The 16,528-nt window shown below is 44.4% G+C and overlaps 1 protein-coding gene across 2 annotated transcripts; it reads left to right on the top strand.

Moving 5' to 3' along the window:
• The first annotated feature begins 8,181 nt into the window (after window positions 1-8,181).
• LOC143299856 (uncharacterized) lies at window positions 8,182-14,539 on the top strand. Of its 2 annotated transcripts, XR_013057572.1 has the most exons (5): window positions 8,182-8,302; window positions 10,260-10,390; window positions 11,269-11,457; window positions 13,073-14,058; window positions 14,097-14,539. XR_013057572.1 is itself a non-coding variant. In XM_076613346.1 (4 exons), exons 1-4 carry the CDS (start codon window positions 8,277-8,279, stop codon window positions 13,372-13,374), a joined length of 648 nt encoding a protein of 215 aa, XP_076469461.1. In that variant the 5' UTR covers window positions 8,182-8,276; the 3' UTR covers window positions 13,375-14,539. The 2 variants fall into 2 exon arrangements, 1 of the variants encoding a protein (XP_076469461.1); XM_076613346.1 differs by having other exon boundaries at window positions 13,073-14,539.
• The last annotated feature ends 1,989 nt before the right edge of the window (window positions 14,540-16,528 follow it).

The raw sequence follows: 16,528 nt of genomic DNA, 5'->3' as shown, positions 1-16,528 counted from the left end.
TCGATCTATCGATTAGACGAAGAACGAGAGAAGAACGAAGAGGACAGCCGAGCGGTAGATTCCCTCACTCCGAGGCAGCAGGCCTCCTCAGAATCCGCACGGAGTGGGGTGGATTTGCCGGCAGTTCCAGAAGACCACAGTGACGACTACGTCAGTCTGAAGCGCCCCATGCTTTCCGAGCAGCACGTGCAGTGGGCGGGTGGCCTTAACCCCTGTATGTCCAGCTCTCCGTATGAAGCCGGCCATCAGAAAATTCTCGCTGATACGCATCTGTCGGATGTTGCCAATTTTCTCAGCGATTCAGACCTCTCAGCGCCTTCGAGTGCCCCCAGCCCAAATGTTCTTCAGGACAAGACCAGCCTCCAAAGCTTTACCAATAGCTATCGGAGTCTCCACAGTGAGCAGACCCCACCCAGCCGCCAGAATCGTTCGCCACTTCCGGACAGCCTCCGTGCAGACCAGGAGAATGTCCCACCTGTTCCTGATACTCCCGCCTGTGGTCAGCCACCTCTTCAGCCAGTTCCGACCACAAATCAGCAATCAAATATTCCCATCGTGAGTCAGCAAACTCTTCCTCCAGTTCCAGGTATTGTCCACGTGAGTAAACAAACTCTTCCACCTGTTCCAGATATCCCCGGTGTGAGTAAACAAACTCTTCCACCTGTTCCAGATATCCCCGGTGTGAATAAACAATCTCTTCCACCTGTTCCAGATATCCCCGGTGTGAGTAAACAAACTCTTCCACCTGTTCCTGATATTCCCCGTGTGAGTAAGCAAACTCTTCCACCTGTCCCAGATATCCCCGGTGTGAGTAAACAAACTCTTCCACCTGTTCCAGATATTCCCGGCGTGAATAAACAATCTCTTCCACCTGTTCCAGATATTTCCCGTGTGAATAAGCAATCTCTTCCACCTGTTCCAGATATTTCCCGTGTGAATAAGCAATCTCTTCCACCTGTTCCAGGTATTCCCGCCGCTAATCAGCCAGTTGCACAAGACCCCAGCCAGGTCAGCGCTGAAGTCAACCAGGGTCGAACTGACAATGATTCCAACTCATCTACTGCATACAGCTTTGACAATGTTGGGAAAGTTGACAGTGACTCTGATTCCCGACAAGTCCCAAAAGATAGACGTCAAGGATCTGTCCCCGGTACTGAAGATCGAACAAAGCATGAACAAGTGACGGGTCTCTCCCAGCCAGAGATCCTTGGGGCTGTAGGTGGTCAACTTCCAGGGGAGGTCACTGAATGGGCAATACAAGATCAACCCCCGATACACGAAATGATTGGAAGTGTGCGAAAAGTGGTTGAGCATCCAAAATTCTATCACTATTCACGGGAAGAAAAAAGAAACCTTCAACGTAAAATCATCAGCTTATTCGAAAATCGGGGAGAACTCGACACAGATGACTGCATGGAACTTAAAGACATTGGGAAGCCACCAAGTGGTCGCGCAGGTCTTGAACGGACGGACACTTGGAGCATCGAAACATCTGATGAACACCTCAGGAGACGGTTTTCTAGTTCAGACAGTGCAAGTAGTAGAGCACGTGAAACGTTGCCACCTTTTCCTGGCTTGATGAGGTACACTCCACCAGGCAGAAAGAGTCAGCCGTCAAGTCCCCACAGGACTGTGTCGTCTGTGCAAAACTCTCCCTGGCAGAGTCCACAGAGACAGTCAGCAGCTTCTCAGAGTCCACAGAGACAGTTAGCAGCTTCTCAGAGTCCAAAGAGACAGTCAGCAGCTTCTCAGAGTCTAAAGAGACAGTCAGCAGCTTCTCAGAGTCCACAGAGACAATCAGCAGCTTCTCAAAGTCCTAGTCAGTCCGTGTCACATTTCACTTTTCACGAACCACTCGCAGCATCTGTACAGCCTTCGTCGGAGGAAAGAGATTCTGGAAAGTTCCACAGTACAGGTTCATTTGACCCACAGGTTTCTTTTCATACCAGTGCATCGCAGTATACAACACGGAAGTCCTCTGAAGAAATTGCAGATGACGACAGTTTTAGATGCAGATCCGCCTCTGCACGGACCTGTCGTGACGAGCACCGACGATCAGAACGACGACAAGAAACAGGACCTAAAGACTGGGCCAGATCATCCGACCTGCCTCCACTGGAGTCAGTGGAACGGCTGAAGACCCCAGCCAGTAAACTGTACCCTGTAGACCATGCCACGCACCCAGATGACGTGTTTCACCCAGCCTTGGACAAGGCACACGGATCATATGAGTCACGAAAAGACTCGATGCATCAAGTGGAGTTTCGGGCACAACCACCACCACAGAACAAAACTCTAGACAAATATCGACTCTCTGACGGTCGGATCAGGAATCGCGCTCTGACCAAGGACGACAGAGGGTGGAGGAGCAATGACTTTGATGATCGGACGAGGAACCGAACTCGGACCGTGGGCGATAAAGAGCGGGGAAGCCAAGGCTCTGACGGTCGGGTGAGGAATCGCGCTGTGACCATGGACGACAGTGTGCGGAGGAGGCATGGCGCCCCTGGCCAGGCCATGGGAAGGGTGACCCGCCCCTTGTTGTCCCGGGATGTGCAGGTCCAGAGGCAGGGGGCTAGGTCTGACCCGTCGCGAGCAATGCTCGGCCGCCAATACCACTCCGAGCCAGACCGCCCCAGTAGGAGACGCCAACAAGCACCACCCAGGCCCAAAGGAGCCGGAGGACCTCCGCCTTTCGACTTGTAAGGTGGGCAGCGAAGGGACTCTGTTGTCGCCGCCACGTGTTATCTATCAAAGGGACAATACTTGACAGAAAGAAAGAGGACAGGGGACTCGTATTTCAGCGTGCCGTCGCTTTCACAAAGAGCAAGATGCAACTGCATTGCCCCAGACATTTTGGGACTGCTGTTCAGGGAAAGGAAGTGAACACACCGCTTCAGTGACAAGTTTGTGCATAAAGTATGGCACATATGTCAGCAAAACACTTAGACAATGATACTTACGACAACACAGAACTGATATTACGCTGAAGTGTAACTCACACTGCATTATTGAAGTTCCCTCCACCCCCACATTTTGTCTGAATTACTGGGTAACTAGATACAACTATTTTTTATACCAACTTCGGTTTACTTTGCAAAGGGTAACATGAATTCAAGCGGCCTTGAAAAAGGTGTTTCTGGAATTTTTTTTATCACTGTTGATGTTTACTTTTAGTGCAAAAAGTTTTAGCATATCGTATCATATTTACGGCATACTTGTGAATAATGCTTTCAACAGCCTCATTATCCGTGAATAATGCTTTCAACAGCCTCATTATCCGTGAATAATGCTTTCAACAGCCTCATTATCCTTACCATTGTCTTTGTCATTACATGGCCGAGAGTCACTGACATAATATCTAAGAAGTAGTACATTTTACTGGCGAGCGTGTGTGTGTGTGTTGCCGTTGTAGAGATTTTTTTTATGTTGGTTTTGCTTTATTTATAATTTTTCACTTGATTTCGTTTCTCACGGGATCATTATCACAAAACAGAAGATGAATTTCAACATAGAACTGAGTAGAACAAAGAAGAGAAAGAAATGCAGAAATATACTTTTTACTAGAACAAGTACTACTTTTCAACATGATAACAAAGCAACAACAGATGAAAATGAAGCGTAGATGGATAAAACATCAAATGTTAACGTTCCGAAGCACATTTATAATACAACGGGAAAAATATGTGTACACACACACACACACAGTGTACATATATATTTACGCGCGCACACACACAAACAAATGGATCTATGCGCGCGCAGACACACACACACACACACACACACACACACACAATTTGCACAAGCATGCACGCACGCACACACACGCACACTCTGACACATGTACGCACACGGCCACTAACACACACATGCACACACACAGTGAATCGCACATACACAGTGACACGGTGAAAAGCAAGCTACGGAGAAAGAAAAATAACTATAAAAGAAAAAGAAATGTAGGTATATGAGGAAAGAAAGATATAACTGTATAACACTGTAAGCAAGATAAACACACAGGCTATATTGAAAAGGCAAGGTATATACGTAAGCTGAATACAATAGAACACTACACGAAAGAGTACGTGCACGTGAGAAGCGTGGTTCCTTAATTCACTGTTCAAACTGTTCCATTGCATAAAAGCTTTTGAGTAATAGCATGATACATAGTTTTAAATACAGTTAATTTTTTTTAAGCATTGTTAGATTTTTATAGATTTGAGAGAAATATGTTTTGCTTGATAATTGAAAGTTTTTGTGTTGGGAATACACCATAAGGTGCACACTTGTGCATACATGAACATGCATTGTAGGACTTTTCGATGAAAAGTAACAATGTCATCCGTGAATGAAGCCACGAATTTTGAGAGAGAGAGAGAGAGAGGGTGCGCGTGTGCGCGCGCGCGCGCGTGTGTGTGTGTGTGTGTGTGTGTTTCTTTGACTGCAATAGTTGGCGGGTAAACAGAGGTATATCTCTGTTAAAGCATAGGTAGACTCGATCTTTTTCTATCAATAAAACAGCCTTTTTTTCAAGACTACATCGTACAGTATTGGTCTGTGTGTCAAATCTACCAGTGGAGCGTGTTTTGTTTGTCTTGAATAGAAGGCCCTCGGTTGGATTTGACCACCGGCTAAAATACTTTTGTAAGATTGTTAGAAATTGTGCTGTTTGTATTTATACTGCTTTTACTCGCTTTTGAGAAGGCTGGAAACTGCTGATTGTAACTGAGCAGCTTTTGCTATCACTTAGCTTTCTTGTGGACTGTGTTATAAAAACAGGTATTCAGATTTAATGCCACTTTCTCAAAAACATCTCAAAGGCTTGTCTGGACCTAATGCTGTTACATGCTCTTTCTACATCGTCGGCCTGTCACAGGGCAGCTTTTCGCTGTGTTTTCCCCTCATCTTGCTAAACGTGTATGCAGAAACAGCCCCGCTCATCATGGCTCGAAAAAAAATAGTAACAGTGTGAATATTTCTGTAAGGAAATGGTAAAATCCTGCCCCTTACACATTGCTCAGGTGCTCATTTTGTATTACTTATGTCTTGGGTAAAAACATAAACTGTTTCCCTTCCTTCAGATCTACAATATCACAGAAAGATCACACTTTATATGGAGAAATCCTACTCTTTAAAACGTGATCGGAAATCCGCTTTGTGTTATTTATGTCTCATGATGCAAGATCATAGATGAATTTCTTCTCTTCAGATTTAGAATTTCACAAAAGATTCATACTTTGATTTAAAAATATGAGGAAATGATATCCTTTAAAGGATGGTTAGATATCAACCATGTGTTGTTTATCTCCGGCTGTGAGGCAGTGGGTATTTTTCCTCCCTTCAGATTTAAATCAACACAGAACAGCACTGTAATACGCCAGTGCCTAAGAACAACAATTGTACAAAAGCCTAAAATACCCCGAGGGCGTTCTTTGAGCCAAGACTTTGCAAAAACATTCCGCTGGAACTGTCATTGGGTCCGTGATATTCCACAAATGGTTGTTCCATGTTTTTCACCGTTTGAATATCCATGCTTTTGATATAGAATTGAAATTTGCATAACATTCATTTCTATACAAACCTTTGACTATCTGAACAAAAGAAATGCCCTTTTATTTTATTGAGCTGTTATACAATATACATCTTTTCCCAAGCAACATCTGACTTTGATTAGAGTGCTTATCACCGGTTGTGTTGAATATCCAGCTTCAGTAAGTAATTTGAGAATAAAGATGGAGTTAGAGCAGGATCAGGATATTTTCTGACTTGAATCTATTGTGTACAGCAACAAGAATAAAAACTGAGATGACGAAATATATTATGGATGTGGACTTATGTTTTACTGTCGACTGAATCTCTTTAATTTTTACTTAATTGTAATATAGCATAAGAGTACATCAGAGTATTAGGAAAATCGTGGCTAGAGTTGCTCGTGCGAATATCATGTAATGTCAATTCAATTCTTTCAAATAATTCAAGAAGAAAAGAAAACGTAACAATCTTTATGATAAAGAATGTGTTTAACTCTCTCCATACGAACGGCGAAAGAGACGACGTAAACAGCCCCAGTTACCACCATCAAAATATTGCAGGTGGAAGGCTCTTATACTGAAGAGGTGAATGTTGACAAAGAATACCACAATTCTGACGACGGAAGCTAAAGGTTGGGTCATTGAGACACCCACTGGACATCCGAGGGGTCTGTGTAGAGGAGAAGAGAGGACAGGCCGTACTGAGTGAGTTAAAGAAAGAAGAAACATTAATCCAACCAAAAACCAAGGTTTTATCTCCACCTTCCCTTCCCTAATTCCCTTCGTTAGAATAAAAGCAATAAAGTCAGCTTAGCCTTCAGCAGATCTTATTCCCCAAACTCACCATTCATCACCACCCTCCTCTCTTACATGAAAATTAATACTTCAACAAAATATATGTGTGACGGGACATTGAGCTTCCTTCCTCTCCACTCCAGACCATTCTCCCACCTCAACCCTCGGCCGGGTTGCATGAGCGACTTTTGCTGCGCTAGGTGTGCTTAGTATAAACAATGTTCTGAAGTCAGTGGAAATAGCCTACAGTTAGGACTTTTCTTCACCTTAAGCAAACTTGACACAGCTAAGATCACTCGTGTAACCCAACCCAACTGTTCAAAGGAAGAGAAAAACAAGAAAGGCAAGGCCTTCAAGACTCACTTGTGATACACTTTTAAAAAAATCCAAGCTTTTTATGTATTGAGTATAATGCATTTGCTGTTATATTTATATTTTTTGTATTCTCTAAACTTGGCACTTTGATCTGATATTCGACCCAACAAAAGATCTGTCATTATTTTCATTTTTTGGTCAAACAGGAACTTCTTTTACTGAGCATGGAAGTTTTATTCATTGCAAACGTTTTGGTGTAGACAGTAAAACAAGGGAAATTACTCTGCTGGGGAACTTAGTTTGCTTTAAACTGATCTTTCTCATCTTAAACATTACATTTTGAAATTATACTCAATACATAAAAACCTTGGATTTTTAAGTGAGTCTTGAAGGCCTTGCCTCTCTTGTTTCAAAATGTAATGTTTAAGATGAGAAAGATCAGTTTAAAGCAAATTAACTCCACTAGCATTACAGAGTAATTTCCCTTTTTTACTATCTGCACCAAAACGTTTGCAAAATAAATAAAACTTCCATGCTTAGCAAAAGAATTTCCTGTTTGAACAAAAAATGGTAATAATGACTGCTCTAGCTGTTGGGTCAGAATATCAGATCAAAGTGCCAAGTTTAGAGAATACAAAAAATATAAATATAACAGTAAATGCAGTTTGCATACAATTAGGCTTCATTCTTTATTTTTTTGTGCCCATCCCAGAGGCGCAATATTGTTTTAAACAAAATGACTGGAAAGAACTGAATTTTTCCTATTTTTATGCCAAATTTGGTGTCAGCTGACAAAGTAGTTGCAGAGAAAATGTCAATGTTAAAGTTTACCACGGACACACAGACACACACACAAACACACACAGACAACCGAACACCGGGTTAAAACATAGAATCACTTTGTTTACACAAGTGAGTCAAAAAACACAGGGGGGGGCGGGGGGGGGGGTGGATGAACGGTAATTTTCGTTTTGTTTATTGTCGTGTTTTGTAACGCATGCACGCGCGCACACTGGCACACGCACACACACACACACTCTCTCACTCACACATATACACTCTCCCTCTCTCTCTCTCTTTTTCATACACACACACACACTCTTTCTTTCTCTCTCTCACACACACACATATACACTCTCCCTCTCTCTCTCTCTTTTTCATACACACACACACACACACACACACACACACACACACACTCTTTCTTTCTCTCTCACACACACACATACACACACACTTTCTTTCTTTCTTTCTCTCTGTCTCTCTCTCTCACACACACACACACACTTTCTCACACACACACACACACACTCTCTCTCTCTCTCTCTCTCACACACACTCTCTCTCTTTCTCTCTCTCTTTCACACACACACACACAGAGCCCAGGGAGAGGATGCTGGAGGTGAGGTGGGTCTTGTATCACATGCAACACGGATACCTGACCCTGACAAGCTTGGACACCATGTCTATCACCGACCTGGGACTTGTTGCACGTGCAACATGAACTTCGCCGGGAAGAGTGGACATGTCACGTGTGTCGTGTCACATTGGCAGCTCACGCTCCCACCAGTTAGCGGACAGTGTGTGTTGCCGACAAGTGTGAGCATTTTCCGCCGTTCAGCTGACTGTGCAATGCTGGACGACACCAATCTTATGTGGTAAGTTGATGTGTGCACACTGACGTTAATGAATGCTTCTGTGTTTCCCTCACGTATTTCTGCCTCCATTTCATGGTGGAATGTTTGCAATGACGTGAAGTTTGGCTCCTTCTTTGAAGAGAAAAAAGACACTAACGGCCTTCATGTTTCTGTGAATGCTGGTTGAGAGAATTTTAAAATTTTTTTTTTTTCTTTTCTTGCGGTGTTTCCACCAACCACCATTTTCCCCGTTTCCAGCGTGCCGAAATTTGAGCGTCTGTACAGAAGCGAGTGTTGGTTGTTGTGCTCGTATTACTGTGTAAAATTTACAGGACAGGAGATGTGTAACTAAATCCTCAATCTCGCGCTGGATTGCGCTTGGCTTTTCTTGTTTCGTCTGATGTTGGGAAGGTGTGGGCGCAGGGGGTGAGGGGTTTGAGGACCTCTTGTTGCCGACTGAGTAATAGGAACCGGGTTTTAGTGAAAACAAGAGACCAGGGTGGAACAGTGGTAGAGGCGGAAAGAACGTGATATCTATATCACACACACACACACACACACACACACACACAGATAGTTCACACTCTCTTCGTGTCCTGGGCTCCCGCTCCTTGCAGAAAGCACTGAGGTAAATACCAAGACCGGTAAAATATAAAAATATCAACAACAGTAGGTTCTTCATGTCTTTAAAACTTGTAGGCTGGTTGACTGAGTTGTTTTTAGTGTGGCCCACTTCCCAACTGGCAGCACCACGCCCCCACTGCCCCTTCGCTCCAGCTGCCCCCACCCCTCCTTAAATGTAACGGGAGTGATGATGGTGTGCAGGGAGGGGGTGGCAGTGTGTGGAGTGCGAGTTGAATTCTGAAATTGTTTTGTATGCAGCATGTTTTTACCTGCCCAGTTTTACCTGAAAAAGAAAAGAAACCACGGCAACAAAAGGATTGTCCCTGGAAAAATTCTGTAGACAAATCCACTTGAATAGGAAAAACAAAAACACTTCAGGCAGGGAAAAGATAGGGTGGCGCTCTCTGTGTAGCGACGCGCTCTCCCTGGGGAGAGCAGCCCGAATTTCACACAGAGAAATCTGTTGTGATACAAAAGACATACAATACAATACAAGTACTATTTTCAAATGCAGAAAAAGCACAGTGGTCTTATGTGCAATAAACATTTCATTGGAATTCACTTTGTATACTGAGCTCCATATCGCACATGATAAAAAGGATTTACGTGTACTGCTTATTTGTTAGACATCCATACTCCATTGCGGGGGTCTTCGAATACTTTATGCTTCTGGCGTTAGTTGCGGGATCTCTAACGTGCCTGTTTTCGTCCCCGGTGTCCGACAGCAGCATGTTGGCAGGTAGCTGCTTCCGCTTTCTAAAACCAGGTCTTTCGGAAATAACTGGCAATCACGCCCGTGGAATCTATCATAGGGTATGCATTCAAAGCAGCAACAGTACTGATTGTAAACTGATTCAGTCGTGTCCTTTGTTGCGAAACATATTTCTTGAATTTCTGTGACTGATGGTTTGTGTGTGTTAATTTGTACCTGTCTTGTCAATGAGCAGCAACTTGTGTCACTGTATAAAGGGATCGTTTGCAAGTGATGATGACGATACGGATACTCACATAGCGCCTAATTTCGGTCAGAGACCACAGCGCTTTACAAACACGGGGTCATTTTCACAACAGGCTGCCTTTCGAGGTAGAGCCGACTGACAGTTTCTGTTGTGCGCTCGTCATTCTTTTCATCTGTCCTTCAATCAGGTTTCAGCCACCCATACACACACACACACACACACACACACACACACACATATATATATATATATATATATGTGTGTGTGTGTGTGTGTGTGTGTGTTCACACATACATACGTACATTACCATTTTACGATCCATATCAGTTTAGTTCTCTTCCTGCAGTTAAATGTTACGGGGTTTCCTTAACCTTCATTTTATTCCTACTTTTCAGGTTGCTTGTGGGCATTGTGACGGGTATGGCGCCAACGTTCTTCATCCTGTGTGTGCTGAAAACCCGTGACGGAAGTTCCCTGTGCGGCAGGATATTCTGCTGCCACGAATCGCTATCCGAAGAAGAGACTGGTGAGTGCAGCACATCGGAGACAAAATGTCTGCCTGTGTGCGCGTGTCTTTATGCGCGCGCGCGCGTGTGTGGATGTGTGACGTACATCTAAAGAGCGGAGTGGTGGCCCGGTGACTCCAGCGTCAGGGTACAGTGGTTCGATCTGGTCATGGACTGGGTGTTCCGAACTTCTCCTTCGTATAGAGGTGTTGTGATAGTTACTTAACTGCATTTGTTTAATCTTAAACTTGGTGTTTTAACTCTTAAGCCGTCCTTGGAGTTGGGTTGTTTTTTTTTTCAGTTTTATGATTAGATGTGGGTCTGTGTTGCCGCTGTTTTACTTTTATTTATCTGCTTATATGATGCGCGTTTCATGTATCCTGTTGAGTGTTAGAGAACTTGTGATTTCCTCAATAGATAATCTGTTATTTCCTCCATGGGTGGAGATGCGAAGCATCTATGTATAGTATATTAACAAAAATCAGACATTAGTTTTGTATATGACAACGAAAGGAAACAGCACCAAACCATGTCTGCATGAAGATCCCAACAATATTAAAAATGATTTACTTGACAGATCAGTCAGCATAAAATTGGAGAGTCGGGTGTGATTGTATGTTTGATTTTTTCCTTCGTTTTTTTTCTTCCATTTTTCAGTAAGTCGTGTCTTTCGACATTGATAAACAGGCAAGTTGTGTGCAGCTATGAAAAATAACATGGATACTAAATATGAATTCAAACAAATAATACACAGAATAAGAGAAAAGAAGAAAGCGATGACGATGGTGTGTGATGGTCTTACTGGTGCCAGTCTGACTTCAGCTGTCACACCGTGCAGACGGGAGATGGCCTTAGTAGTCTGCGAGGCTAAGTACCATGATTTGATTTGACTGTGCAGGTCTCACCCAGGCGGAACAGGTGGGGGGCGGTCAGTACGGGACCAGTGGAGCCTCCTCAGACCTTCCCATGGAGATGGCCAAGCGGGGTGGGGTAGCGGAGGGGTCGAGACCCCCCTCTGTGACTGCTGGTGGCCAGGGTCCTAGACCCACGCGGGCTTCTGCAGCACGTGGCGGTCGTGGAGGATCTGGTGAGTGCTTTTCTACCTCGTTTCCCCAGGTCAGTTCTGCACTGGTGGTGTACTTTGTTGTGTTGCTTTTTCTCGCAAAAGATTTCACTGGCGCAATGGTCGAGTGGTTAAAGCGTTGGACTTTCAATATGAGGGTCCTGGGTTCGAATCTCGGTAACGGCGCCTGGTTGGTAAAGGGTCGAGCATTTTCCGATCTCCCAGGTCAACATATATGCAGACCTGCTAGTGCCTGAATGCCCTTCGTGTGTATGCGTACACAGAAGATCAAATACGCACATTAAAGATCTTGTAATCCATGTCAGCGTTTGGTGGGTTATAGAAACATACCCAGCATGCACACCCCCGAAAACGGAGTATGGCTGTCTACATGGCGGGGTAAATAAAGAAAACGGTCATACACGTTAAAATGTTACATGTCTGTCTGAATGTGTATGTGTGTGTGCCTGAAATATAATTGAATGACACAGGAAACGAATGATGAGCGCCCAATGGCAGCCATCAGTCGACTCAACCAAGATGCGCAGCCTGTTGTGTAAATGACCGAGTTTGTAAAGCGCTTAGAACTTGGACTCCGACCGAGGATAGGCGCTGTATCAGTATCCATATCAAATCAAATCAAACTCGGGCAGCTTTTCCCGGGGACAGCCCGTTGCCACATTGCAGCACCACCGTATTTTGTTGTTGATTTTTGGGGTTGGGGGGTGTTTGTTTTTCCTGCAAGTTTGTTTTATTATCGATATGGATTGTTCTGCAGAATGTTGACAGGAACAACCCTTTTGTTGCCGTGGGTTTCTGTACACGTGCTATGTGCTTGTTGCACAAGGGACCTAGGTTTATCTTATCACCCGAAAGACTATCATCTAGACCACCATTCAAGGGGACACAAATCCCGATCCCTGTGGGACTGGAACCCGGAGGCATTCGCTTCTGGTCGGATGCCTTACCACGAGGCCACCTATCCACATGGTGCATGACGCATTCAGTGAGTGTTGTGACCTGTACTCTCAGTGGTGGAAGAACAGGTAATTTTGCACTGTCACTGATTTTACACAAGGAGACAAGGGCGACGTTGAACTGTCATGGCTGGCTCCTTCAACAAGGATCTTTCATCACTGCTGGTGTCACTGGTCGTGTTTTTACCACTGGCAGAAATCAGTGATGATAAATTGTTGACCTGGATTCGTTGGCGAACGTTTCGCACTGTTCGGCTTCAGACTTCGCTGATCATACTGTCATGTCCTAATATTTTCACAGAAAAGGAAGAGAAATTATAGTCCTCGTTTAGGCAGCCCCTTACTGTTTCATCAAATCCATGCTTACTGTCAAAAGTATTTTACATGCGTATTATTTTTATTTAAAAAATGTTCACTTTATTCAGTTATCTAATTAGCTTTTTTTCCTTATGGTTTTTGTCCGAAGTCATTGTTACTGCTCCCATAACCTTGAGCCGTAAGGGCCGTGCATGGTGGAACGCCACACCACAAGTTGCCATCTCTCGGTGTGCCAGTGCCTGGGTTTGAACAAAGCCCCTTCCTGTCCATCCTGTGCTGTTGCGTACCGACCTCCTTCGTCTTCCGAAGACAGTGAGCTGTGATGATTGTTTTCTCACCCACAGGTGACGGACAGCTGACCCACGGCGCCGTCACCATGATGATCACCCCTCGGCTGTCCGTCCTTACTGAGTCATCAGAACCACCACTGCCCCCACCTGGACCTCGCCTGGCGGTTAAAGACAGGGGGTCTGGGCAGGGCGAGGGAGGGGTGCTGTCTCCTAGGTCTGACACGTCCTCTGACTACCACACCGCCTCGTCACACAGCTCGCTCAGTTTCCAGACCGCCTCCTCCACGCCCAGTGATGGCACCCCCACCTTGGACTCTGACGTCACTCCCACGCCAAGCGTTGACGTCACACCCTGACTTTCCAAATCCTGATGTCACTCCGTGAACTACCGATCCCCGGTCCGTTGTGTCGTCGTGTGGTGGTGGTGGTGGTGATGATGGTGGTGATGGATGTATTGAGTAGGAATCTGGTTTTACGAAGAGTCAGTTTGCTGACCTTTCAGGCCGACTGCTAAAAATGCAATATGTGTAGCCAGGGTATCGTGGAGCGAGTCCCACGTGCATTGAGAGACGCCCTTCAGTGTGTCCATAGTTTGTCAGAAGTCTGTGCTGTGTTTTGCTGCAAAGGAACAGCGTATAGGATTGATAAGGAAAACAAAGGCGCATGTTTGAATGAGCTGAGGGGTGGGGAGGGGGGACACATGTTAGGTTTGCACACATTTTAAACAGTTTGTTATAATGAAATAAACTGTTTTCACCGTTACATTTACTGGGACAGCAGTCATGCCTCAGTATCCACTTCACAGACAGGTGTTGGTAAATTGTTGATAGAGAAGGAAACACGGTACCTTGTAAATAACACACCATTTGTAAATAGTAAGCATACACTGGCTTTTCACTTGAATACTTGCCTTGACTCGTTTTGTGTGTGCGCGCGCGCGTTGAGCACTTGATGAAAGTAAATGTACCAAAATAAACGGGTTCCTATTTTAATTCCCTGGCGAGACATTGACAAAAAGGTCAATGTCAGGAATTCCCTAGGTTAATGTGCACATATGTGTATACTTGTGATTCCCTAGGTTAATGTGCACATATGTGTATACTTGTGCCAAATTTTAGTTTCCTGTGGGGTTTTCTTTTTTCGGGTTCTGTTGAACCCACATTGAGTTAACGCTGTGGTATGGCCCTGTGTGGTCGGTTAGGCAATGAGCAATTAAGTCATTATTAATGATAGCCGCTGATATAACAGATGATTTGCACTTACGTACAAACTGAACTCCATTTACACTGACAACCAAAGAGTGCACATGTGTTGGCCTGGGCAGTGTTAGTATACTGACACTGTTGTCTCTACGCAAGTGAGTCAATGCAAAATTATGTACGGGTGAATTTTGAAACAGTCTGTTTACATGTTTTTCCGGCATTAAAATGTAGAGTGTCATGGAGTAATCATTAGCAACATGCGTATGACATACACATGAAGAATGAACAAGTGAAACGGTAAAAGTAATGCAGTTGAGCTTTTGTTTGTTAACTGGGCCACCGTTTTCGTTCATTGTGATGCTAGTATGCTTTAATTTGATATTAAAACTTAAAAAACAGTTTAAACACATATAGTCTCGTTTGATGTTTGCACAAAGAGGATGCGTGTGCGCGCGCGCACGTGTGCTTCAAATGCTTTTTCATTTAGGCAGTAGCAACAGTCAGTAATTTGATAAGGCGAAAATAGCAATTAAACTACCCAGCCTTGAATTTAGAACACACACAAATTAATTTAAGACTATTGTTGACGGCGAAATATGTGAACAAACTAGCCACCAAAATCTCTTTCCTTCAGGTGGGCGTCTTCCTCAAGTAACCTTTCCCTCCCAAGAACGGTTGTCATTATAAAATGAACATTTTCGTCGACTTACCCACATGGGATTCCATTCTGTACAGCGTAAAAATGCCAGCTGGATCTCACAAGTGTTAATCTGTGTCACAGAAAACCTAACAGACTTGGACATGGTGTCCCGTTGTCACTACTGCAGCGCATCATGGGGCCGTGCTCGCGCCAGATGACGTGGTCCACCGCGGTTCGCACGTGCCGCCTGGAGCTGAGATGTGTGTGACGCTGTCAGGTGAGCTGTCCAGGTGCCTGGCACTTGCTGACAACCGCACATGCACAGACTTTTTTGGGGTGGGGTGGAGAGGGTGAGGGGTTGCCAAATATCCTCACACCCTCTCTCTCACAAACACACATGTATTCGCACGCCCCCATATTTTTCTCTTGATACGCGAGTCCAAGAACTAGGTGGGTATTGGGGCCCTTGGCGTTGGTTTTTTCCTTGTATCGTCCCCAGCTGGAAGCTGAATGTTGGCCTACATCTTAGGATTGAGGCAAATCCCTCCATTGCCATTCTAAGAGATTGGGACATACATGAGAGAGAGGGAGAGGAGATAATGTGTGTGTGAGAGAGAGAACGAACGAGATTTTAAGACAGTAAATGAGTAAGCACAATGTGCTGGTAGAAAGATCATGATGAAGGGGGGGAAAAAGAAGAGACACACACACACAGAGGGAGAGGAAACTGAGGAAAGAGAAGGGGGTTAGGGGGGGAGGTGGGGGTTAGGGGGGGGAGAGGGCCGGGGGGGGGGGCAGGGTTATGCAATACAGCAGATAGAGATTACAGGTAAGGGAGGCAGGCAGACAGGCAAACGTTCCATGTTCTTTGCGTTTACCAAATTTTATAAGTAGTTAGGGGAAGAAGGTGGAGGGGGAGGCGAGTGTGCACGTGCGCAAGAAACGGAGAGATAGAGACAGGATGAATGAATGAATGAACATTTTTATTGGTGGAAAAAAGGAATGAGCGCATTCAGCTTGTTTTCACCCAGCCCTCATAAAAGGGAAAATAAAACACACAATATAAAAAGACAGATAAGTGATGCATGGATGGTTTATTCATATAAGGCCTTTGCCCCTCATGAATGGGGTGCACAGTATACAATACAGTACCAGCATTTGATTCATAATCTGAAATAGTTCAGTAAATTATGAAGTGATAGTAGGTCGCTAATTGAATGTTTTGCATAAACAAACCTGAAAAATTCTCACAATACTTTTATTCCAAGAAGCGGCTATTAATATACTCACCACAGCTGACTAGGATGTCAATAAAACTTCAGTGGAATATACTGTGCTCTCAAATAGGTCAATGCTGGACAACACAAAACAAAATTCATCTTCACTTCCCATTTTGCATAATGAACAATCTTATTCTATTTCAGCATGTTTACAGCTACAATAGCAGAGATATGGAATCTAAATCTAGTCATGACAACTGCAAATGTAATGCCCATTCTGATTCAATATCTGGACCTACAGTACCTACTACTGATTATACAAGGGCTGAGCTAAAAGTCTGTCACTTATTTTGCTAAACAAAAATGGGAATTCCAACACCATGAAGTTTTAAGAGTTCTCTTCTCCTTTCTCGTCCTGAGCCAGAAGTCAAAATCTTTTTGGTAGACC

The sequence above is a fragment of the Babylonia areolata genome, chromosome 25 (genome assembly GCF_041734735.1).
Source record: "Babylonia areolata isolate BAREFJ2019XMU chromosome 25, ASM4173473v1, whole genome shotgun sequence".
NCBI classification, from domain to species: Eukaryota; Metazoa; Mollusca; class Gastropoda; order Neogastropoda; family Buccinidae; genus Babylonia; species Babylonia areolata.
Note: the sequence above shows the minus strand (reverse complement) of the source record. Positions and strands in the feature narration are given on the sequence as shown.

Coding starts and splice junctions, on each gene's coding strand:
- LOC143299856 (XM_076613346.1), top strand. CDS start 8,277: ATGCTGGACGACACCAATCTTATGTG. Junction 10,391..11,268: donor GCTATCCGAAGAAGAGACTG/GTGAGTGCAGCA, acceptor TTGACTGTGCAG/GTCTCACCCAGGCGGAACAG. Junction 11,458..13,072: donor TGGCGGTCGTGGAGGATCTG/GTGAGTGCTTTT, acceptor TCTCACCCACAG/GTGACGGACAGCTGACCCAC.